This window comes from Betta splendens, chromosome 6 (assembly GCF_900634795.4).
Source record: "Betta splendens chromosome 6, fBetSpl5.4, whole genome shotgun sequence".
Lineage (NCBI taxonomy): Eukaryota > Metazoa > Chordata > Actinopteri > Anabantiformes > Osphronemidae > Betta > Betta splendens.
This window is the reverse complement of record NC_040886.2, coordinates 12,389,769-12,399,615: the sequence shown is the minus strand read 5'-3', so window position 1 is coordinate 12,399,615 and position 9,847 is coordinate 12,389,769. Positions and strand designations below refer to the sequence as shown.

Here is a 9,847-nt window from a genome sequence, read left to right as displayed (position 1 = left end):
TGGCTGTGGCCGCGCCGCTCCGTTACCAGCACAAACGCCCCCCCCCCCCCCCCCCCTCCACCACCACCACCACCACACAACCCCCACCCGGGCCTTTTTATCTCGCCGTGGCCGCCTCACAGCTGCTAATAATAAGCTCACATTGCCCTGTGTTTACCCGATCGCAGGTTCACTCGAGGACGTCATGACAGTGAGTCACGGTACAGACTGTGACCAACCTCCCAACGGTGGCATTTCCCCATGTCCTGCCTCTGATAACATGTGGAACAGAACAGGTAACGCGGCATAGCGCAGTCCTCGTGCCGTCGCCCCGGCTCTGATCCAGCTGAGCAATGTCAACGCGCACGACTCACAGCTCTTTGTTCCTCCAGGCAAATTCTTGCATGATCGTGTGCACTCACACTCATGCAGTCATGGTTTAACCTACGATCTTAGGCTCTAATTATGTTGGATGCGACACAGGAAACAACAACAAAGTTGTGGTTTTCTTTTGTGCTGGCTTTAATTCTATCCACTATGCTGTAGTAGCATAATGGAATAAACTGGGACTCTGCAGCATAAAGATTCTCTCAGGACATAGTAGACATTCACACAATAGTTTGAGGCTGACACGTTTTTGCATCTGCACCTGCTCGAGTAACGCGGCTGGAAACAGCACCCGTGTGTCACCGCACACGCGTTCACGGCTGGGCCGGGACCGGATCGCTGGTATTTGAACTATGGGAGACCTCATCGCCATTATCGCAGCGTTGTACCGTACCGCAGCACGCCGGCGAGGCCTTTCTCCAGCTTGCGTCTGCGTTGGCGCTCGCTGCCTGTTGAGAGCCGCGACAGATGGAGAGGGAGCGCGTGGCTCCAACACTTCCATCTTTGACCGTACCGGCAGTTGTCCTCCCAAAATAGCCCCCCCCCCCCCCCCCCCCCCCCCCCCCCCCGCGCGCGCTCCACGGCCTTATATGTGCAGGCCTGCAGCATGTGCCTGAGGAGGCATCATGTATCTAGGTCACACAATGCAGGCTATGGGCTCATTGTCGCTGCCTACCAGCAGGCCCGTCGCCGCCTCCGGGACGAGGCCCGTCTCTCCGTCCCGGGACCGGTCAAAATGCATCTCACCCAGCTCAACAGGGAGTGTCTCCTCCACCTCTTCTCCTTCCTGGACAAGGACAGCCGGAGGAGCCTGTCGCTCACGTGCCGCCGGCTGCGCCAGGTCTTCCTGGACCCCAGCCTCTGGAGCCTACTGCGCTTCGGCTCCCCGTGCGAGCTGAGGTGGGACAACTTTGTGCTGGGAGCCGCGCTGCGTCACCTGGCCATCTGCTGGCACTCCAGCCGGGTCCTGCAAGTGTGCAACATCGAGGACTGGCTCAAGAGCTCGTTTCAGAAGGACATCTGCAGCAAACACGAGCGCCTCGTCAGCACTTTCCTGGCCGGCGTCTGCCAAACGTGAGTGTGTGCCTGTGGATTTCCTGCGCTTTGTTGTATATTTTGGAACGATGACCTGAAAATGATTCTTCTGATGGGCATAATTAAAGATCAACACAAGTTGGACCAAACACTGTTTTTATGACTAAAGTTTAACTACAGTCTAATGAACATGGTTACATTTCTAATGGGTTTCCTATAATCCCAAAAACGAACAAAGCTGAAAAAAATACATAACATTTTGAAATAAAAACTTTAACCTGTAAAATAATTTAGGAACTGTACTTAACTGGGTAAAAATGTTAAAGACATGAATTCAAAAGGGGAACAGGTCCTGGTTCATACATATGTTGTGTAATGGGATGCATCTACAGTAGCAAGATGCTGCTGTTGCCAGGATGATTTGGTGTCGGTGGAGCTCAACCTCCTCAAATTTCTCAGTTCTGCACAACTTTTAACGTGACGTCAAAATATTTTGCTTTCGTGCTTTAGCCTGTCTTGATTATTGCATTTATTTTAGTCACACGTGTTTCAAGCACAATCATGTGTTTCTTTTTTTGTTCAGGGCCGTTCACGCTCGTCACAGGGAACCAAACTGTTTTCATTTAGAGGCACATGGCTGAGAAAAACCGGCCATGTTTGGCTGTAGGCAGCGAGAAACAAAACCATTAGAAGCAGATGGTGCATTTAGACTTGGCGAAGGAGACGCGACGAGTGCCACATCTGCGGGACGTGAGACTGATTCTATTAACTAATAGGACTGTGGTCAGATATGAAGTTGATTGATGCGACAGCTGGATGTGACGGGCCACTGAAGACGGGGCCGCGCGTGCGTGGCGCGCGTGCTGCGGGGGCGTAATGAGGTCTCTGGATAATTTCTTCAAGGCAGCCGGTAATAAGCGTCGATGCGAGGGTCCTGGCGGCCGCAGCTGGCCGGGACGCGACACGGCGAAGGGGGGGGGGCGGCTCCGCGTATTGTGAAACGTGAGACGCGCGAGCTCCGGAACGACAGGAACCAGAACCACCTACTCCGCCTGGACCGCCGCGTCTCACGGCCTTAAAGCAGCCTCGTCGCATCGCGAGGAACCCTCCCAAGTAGTCCAAGGAGGCGAGTGCACGTGACAAAGTGGGCGGGGCCTCCCGGAGAGGCTGTGGGTGGGTGCGGGGGGGTGATAAAGAGCGATTTGGCCGCAGACCCTCCCAGTCAGCTGCAGAGTGGAGATTTACGCAGGCAGGTGGAGCCTACAATTGGCTCTTTGTTGCTGTCAGAGGAATGAACATGTGCGTCTGTCTGCGCCTGCCTCTTCCTGGATGAGGCTCTGACGCCAAACTCGCTCTCTCTCTCTCTCTCTCTCTCTCTCTCTCTCTCTCTCTCTCGCTCTCTCTCTTTTCATTCTCCACACAACCTAGCGTATCTTTGGGCCATTTTATAGCATGGTTTCCAGGGCGATAGTCCTCTTATGCCAGATGGCTCCACTAAATCACTTTGATTATCCTGAGGTCACGGTGTTGGAGTTATGCAACATGAATGATCCGCGCAGAGTCAGGCTGCGTGGCACAGGGACGTTAACACCCGCTTTTGTATATCATATCTCTGAGTGGTTTTATTGCTCAATTTGATGCGCTCCATTTCACCAAACACAAACGTCCCATCGTAAACCGGTTGGGCCGCTCCTCGGGGTGGTATTTAAGTCATAATTTGGGCCTTCGCCGCTCACGGCGCGCAGCAAACAGCTGCTTTCGATTGCGAACGAACGGAGTCACCAAATCGCCGCCACTTAACAAACCAAAGCGGCAGAATGTTAAATGCGCGTCATGGCCCTTTTTACAGTTCGCGGGATCTTTTGACCAGACAAAATAACCGTTAGCAAACCAAGCAGGTCATTAGGGGGATGATTACAGGTCGCCGCTCTTTCTCAGGCCCGTCCACGCTCCGAACCCGCGTCACGGGCTGCAAATCGGGATCAGCGTGAGAGTTTGCGCGTTCCATCCGTCTACTGAGACTCGCAGACTCGCTGTGGTGTGAAAAGGCCGGCGATCAGATCACCTCCCTGATCTGCACCGTGCGAGGGGAGGTGCATTATGCAAATAGGGCCGAGGCTCCTGTCGTGTACACAAACCGTTCCTCCACTTTTTTTTTAGTTTTTCCTCATTAAGCGGTCCCATCATGCATCCGTGCAGCGGGACACGTGGGCCCGCGGCGCTGTCCCGCGTCCACAGGTCACCGGGGCAGCGCCCTCCGCACTCTCAGGCAACTGGAATGTGTTCGGCTCACATGCAGTAAAGTGGTAAGATTATATAAGCTTTATGTAACGTGCATCAGCGTGAGTGAGTGAGTGAGTGAGTGAGTGAGTGAGTGAGTGAGTGAGTGAGTGAGTGAGTGAGTGAGTGAGTGAGTGAGTGAGTGAGTGAGTGAGTGAGTGGGTGAGTGAGTGAGTGAGTGAGTGACATCCCTGATCTGCCGCCATCGGGGTGTCTCTCTCTCTCTTTCTCTCTCTCTCTCTCTCTCTCTCTCTCTCTCTCTCTTTCTCTCTGTGGGAATGTGAGGCTCGAGGTGATTCCAGCCGCCGCGGGAATCACCTCCAGCGCCGTGGCTTTTAGAGCGCTCTGCCGTTGGACGGATCGCATTTCCGCCTCCTGGTCGCTCATTCACATACGGCCCAGACCTGAACTGACCAGAACTGAGGAGGTGCTCTTTGTGCCGCAGGTGTCCCAACCTGCTCTCGCTGACCCTGTCGGGCTGCGCCCACATCTGCGACCGCGACGTGACCTCGGTGCTGCGGAGCTGCCGGAGGCTGCGCCGCCTGCGCCTGGAGAACTGCGTGCGCCTCACCGACGGCAGCCTGGACGCCGTGGTGGCGCACGGCGGCGCCCTGGAGGAGGTGCGGGTGGACTTCTGCAGGAACGTGACGCAGGCGGGCCTGCGGGCCGTGAGGGCGCAGAGGCCCGGCGTGCGGCTGAGCGCCGAGCGGAGCGGCGCCATGGTCCCCGACAGCGAGCCCGACGAGAGGGCGACGCTGAGGAGGACGCTGCAGAACGTGCTGCCGGTCTCCTGAGGCAGGCGTCGCGTGTGGACAGTGTTATGAAGCGTCATGCATTTGGTCTGATTGGTTTTTATAGATGCTTTTCTACCCTTTTGTAACTGTTTTTTCAAACATAATGTGTATTATTCAAGCAATCATTTCTGAATGATAGAAGTTAAAATGTGAAACTGTGAGCAGCATCCATTATTTTGCATGAAGTCATGAAACCGATTCATCCACAGATTCATTCGTACAACCTGAATGAGAAGACGAGCCCGAGCCCAGCTACTAATTAGCATACGGTTAGCAAGTCAATGAGGAGATTGCTATCTGGGCTGTGACTGGAGCCATAAAGCACTGTGGGCTGGGAGACCGGGGGAGAGCGTCTGCCTGTAAAGGCCATGTGACACAGCGGCCGCGCTCGACTGTCGCCAGACGGTCCCTCTTCTGTAATTGTGTGTCTGAGGGAAGATCGTACATTCGCACAGAAGGTCAACGTGTTGGCGAATGAGCCCCAGTGAGCAGAGTGTGTGAGTGTGTGTGTTTTAAATGTAGGTTTGTGTACGCTATGTAACCGCTTTTATCTTTTTTTTAACTTTTTTTATCAGTATCTTTCAAGTAACATGAAATAAAGCCAATCTCTTTAAGCTTTAAAGAGGCCGGACGAGAAACGCTGTAACATGTCCTGATGCATGTGTAGATTTCACGCTTACCAGAAGTGACCATTAAAAGTTATGCTTTCCAGATGGGGAGGCTCCTGAGGCGCTTTGGCACAATAACAGGAAGGAGACGTGCAACAGCATGACTGTGTTCGAGTCCCCGCTCTGCTTGTTTCCACTAGCTCTTGTGGCAGACTCTGCTTCTTTTACGGCGCTGCGATTTCAAAGAGGACGATCTTGGAGGACCTGTTGCCCAGATGTGCGTCCTTAAAAGCGTTCTCGGCCGAGCTGACGCTCATTTGAGAGGCTTTTCTCCGTCCTGTCCATCACTTCTAGGCGGTTGCCTCACGTTTTGCTGTGAGAAGTTCTGTTAACGAGAGCGCTGACGTGTGGACGGGCCCCGTCTGCACCGCGGACTGCAGGGCTCACGCTGGCTGGCGTTTGGAGGATCAGGGCCTTCAAACAGCCTCCAAACAGACCACACACGCTGCAATTACGTGCTCACGAGAGCCGGTTGCTGGTTTCACCCTGTGACCATGACCTGCAGCAGACGAGCTGGAACAGGGGAGGGAAGTGAACAGCAAGATAGCAGCATAAAATGCTCTAAAAGACTAATTCCAATTTGTTATTCTTGCTCCATTAGAATAACAAATTTCATTAAAATAAAATTTCAGCCGAGGGAAGCAGCTAGCTCTAATCATTCTAATTAGCCGCTCTGCTTTCGACAAGTGGCACCACATGTGGAGATGAGAGACCAGGATGGTAATGATGTGGAGTTCCTAGCTCGTAGGAGCATTAGAAACGGCAAAAATCTGTAACGTGACCATGTGTTTGTTCGGTTGGAGCGTATTCATTTGAGCCAGGCGACGGCATCCAGCACGGGGGCGAAACCTGATTTGTGGGTACCTGGGACGTTCACATTTCCAGACTCATTCGTCCCAGCGTCCGGTCCAAAAGGTTGCCTCCCGACGAGACTGTTTGCTTTAGCGGCAGCTTCCGCCGAACGACTTCTAAAGCCGCCGTTTAAACCAAAGAGAATGTTAAAGCGGTGGAAGCCGTCCGGCGCAGCTACTGCGGTTTTCTAGACGCTCCTCATCGGCGCTTCGCTGTGTTAAAATCCCAGCGTGACGAAGGCGACCTCAGAGTCACAGCTCGCAGTGTCACAAAAAACAGCATCAGAGCTCTTAAGCGTTGAGCATTTAACACAGAAACCTCTATTTCCTTTGGAGATTTGTGATAATTGTCCCTGACGCGTCATCAAGCCTCAACGAAGGCGAACGAGGCAAACTGACTTCTGTACGTGCTCTCGTACCCGCGTCGGAGACACAGGACCCAGACACGTGTAAACAAGCCGACAGCCTGATGCAGAGTCACACTTTGATCATGACAGCAGGCCTTAATCTGCCTTTCTGCGCTTTTCCCTTCAAAAGCACGAGGGCGGTCAGCGAGGCAACCGAGGTGCTCGCCATCATCCGCTCCTTTTCTGGATTCGTCTTTGGCCGCAGAAATAAGAGCTGACAGAAGGCCTAAAAATGATTTATTGCAAACTCATGATGAAAATATTCAATTATCCCCGAAGCTTATTTCTTCAAGCTACAACATATTGGTTACAGTCGGTGGTTTTACTATAACCCAGCATTAAATATTGGGAAACTGAGTGTACAGGGCTTATGTACGTATAAACAGACCGTAAAGAAAATACCCTGCATTGAATAGAGACTAAGACTGAGACTGTGTGTTATCTGTAGGATCCATACAGCAAGAAGGCTTTTGTTGAATGAGCAGCTCTGGCCTTTCCCCCTGTTTGAAATATGAGAGACAGGATGCCGGTGGCGGTGGAGGGAGGGGATGAGGGGGGGGGGAGGCTGCAGGGATGGAGGTAAAAGGCAAAGGAGGTAGCCGTCTCAGGCCCGAAAGCTAAAATCAGCAGATTCTTGACAGCCTTTTAAGGTCAGCCATGGGAGGCATTTCCAGCACGTAGACCCACTGATTATTCAGCCCTGACGGGGAGGAGGAGAGGAAGGAAGACGAAAATAGGGAGGGTTGGTGTTTTTTTGGTATGCGAGTTCCTGTGTGTGTGTGTGTGTGTGTGTGTGTGTGTGTGTGTGTGTGTGTGTGTGTGTGTGTGTGGGGGTGTGTGTGGGGGTGCTGATCCAGGGCCAGACTCGGGGAGCGGCTGTGTTTATCGCTGCCTCATTCACTACACAGGACATCTGAGCCTCAGTGTGATATCAGATGTGCTGCTACTAATCGGTAACCGTACTACGTGCTGTACATACAGTGCAGCCCTGAGGTTCGTCTTATAGGCCGTAACGTAAAACCCTACAGCGCTGACGCTAACACAGTCTAGACAGGCGTGTTCTGTCAGCTGTCGCATCAAAGGAGCCAAATCTGTCTTATTACTGCAGGTTTATGTTTTTAAACAGGCGCTGGAATGTGTATAATAATACTGTAATATAGTATAATATACTGTAGAATGTAAACATGCATCTGTTCGTGTATGTACAAATACAAACACATTGTTTTTCATGGGTTCATTTCACAATTTTAAGCCCATAGAAGCTAAGACGTGCTAAATAGAACATCACCTTCTCCCACCTGCACTGGAGTCGATGTGTTTAGCTGCTACTTCAAACTGGGAGAGCGTGTTAATAATGTAGCAGCTCTTTGAAGCCTGTTTCTTAGCTTAGCATGCTCCATTCTTCATGTCTCCGCTGGAGGCTCCTTGTGTGAGGCCTTCTCTCCTATGTGGAGTCCTCCCTGTCATTCAGAGCTGCACGGTTACTGTGAGGTTGGTGTATAAAAATCATCCCAGAGTTTCATCACGACTTTCACTGGTGGTGAATCAGCCACACTGATATCGTGCACTGAGCTGGAATGAGGAGAAGGGGGGAAAGTACTGGCTCAAGGACACAAGGAGTAAGAGGAGACAATGTTTGTCTCTGTCAGAACGTGACAGACAGAAAAAGCAAAAGGAAGGAGAAATAGCTCAGGAGCCACAACGGGCTTTGACTCAGTCGCTGGCAGTCTCTCGCCTCCTCTCGCACGCTGCGAGCAATGAATCCCAGCTTTCCGCGCAGACCTCGACGGGAGAATTAATCCTTCGCCGATTGCACACGTCCGTCTCAAATTAACCCGCGTCCTGCAAAAAGCGCCGTGAGGACGCTGCAGAGGCATTCAGGAGGAGGTGTTTCATGTCTTTCACTGTGGAGGTTCGGTTTTCGCTGCCTTCCAGCCAGCCGTGAAGCATCATGTAACGCGTCTGGCTAAAAGGGGGAATCTTGGGTAATCCAATCACCACACTAATGGCATCCAGAAGATAAATGGCTGCGTTTGTTTTCGCATTCTCCACATTCACAGCTCCTGAGGAGGCCTCGCGTGTGGTCACAGGGTGATGTGAGGTGAACGCGGCGAGCTCCAGAAACCAACCTATTTTCCCTAACGATATGTATTTACGCACACATTCCTCCTTCTCCCTGGATATTTTCCGTGCAATCTAATGATTCCAGATTTGATTTCCCTGTGGTTCTTCGCTAACTTGTTTTGGCCCAAGGCACACACCAAGTAAGAGGCAGCGGCGCTCAGAAGTGGGGCTAGCGCTCCCCGGTGAGGCTCTATTTGCGGAGCGATTCCTGCTTCCATCTGCCAGAGCATCCACGGAGGCTGCACCGGCTCCGGCCGGAGCGCATGTGAGCGAGTAACGGGAGCGAGGGGGGGGGGGGGGGGGGGGGGGGGGCGACGACGGTGAAGACGCTGATGGTGCTGATGGCAGCCGGGCCCTCTGCGTCGGACTGGTCGCACCCTGCAGGGAGGAAAGCCGGCCCCCTGTGACGTCAGCAAGGCTGGAGGACGGCGCGGAGCAGCAGACGACATGTGCAGAGCGGAGTGGGAGGCTGGATGAAGCGCGCTCGTGAGTCACAAGCATGAGCGCACTGCTCATAATGACGGGCTGTCATCCGGGGCTCATAATGCATTCACTCTATTGTTGCGCGCGGGCTGCAGTGGGAGAAACGCGGAGCCGCGAGGACCTTCTCACTTCCTCCTGCATCAATACGTGATCGCCATTATTGATGCGGCTCATTGGAACCGCTTGATTGATCCACGGCAATAAATTAAAGGCCGAAGGCTTGAGCAGTTGTACTCATTCAGAAACCTGTAGAGGAGGCGGGTACGTCAGTAAGGTAAGCGTAGCCCAAATGCAGTCTGACGTGTGCCCCAGTGAACCCTGGGACCTCCGGCCTACTTCACATGACTCCCGGGATGAAATACGGCTCAGCTGTGACATCTTAGCTGGCTCTCGTGAGCGTTTTAGCACATCAATTCGCTGACAGGTCAAGCTAAACCTCCCGTTTCACATGGTGTCTTGTTACAGGCCTTTCAGAGGGAGAGGTCAAAGGTCAGGTCGGGCGGGGTAAAAATAGCCCAGGGCACTTTGTTGTCAATACCCTTCCTGCAGGAGCTGAATGAGTAGATTTCCTCTCGCCCTAAATTCTGCGCTAACCTATTGTAGCCGTTCACATCACCAGTGATGAGGCGGGGAAACGATCCCACGTTTACAGCATCACTCGCTGGGCAAACACCAGGCGTGGCCTTTATGCTGACATTCATAGACTAAATTAATAAGGACAGGTGAAATAACCACCGTTTGTAACAGGGCGGTTGGATGTAGTATAGTTTAATCATCTATAAGTGGCTGAGTTCAGTCTAGTGTCAGTACCGTATAGGAAATATAATAATATAGTCTCC

The 9,847-nt window shown here is 52.5% G+C and overlaps 1 protein-coding gene across 1 annotated transcript; it reads left to right on the top strand.

The window, feature by feature from the left end:
- The first annotated feature begins 992 nt into the window (after positions 1-992).
- fbxl22 (F-box and leucine-rich repeat protein 22) lies at positions 993-5,097 on the top strand. The gene is given in 3 exon segments (XM_029154783.2): positions 993-1,062; positions 1,065-1,440; positions 4,127-5,097. Coding segments are annotated over 3 exon segments (795 nt in total). The 3' UTR covers positions 4,476-5,097.
- The last annotated feature ends 4,750 nt before the right edge of the window (positions 5,098-9,847 follow it).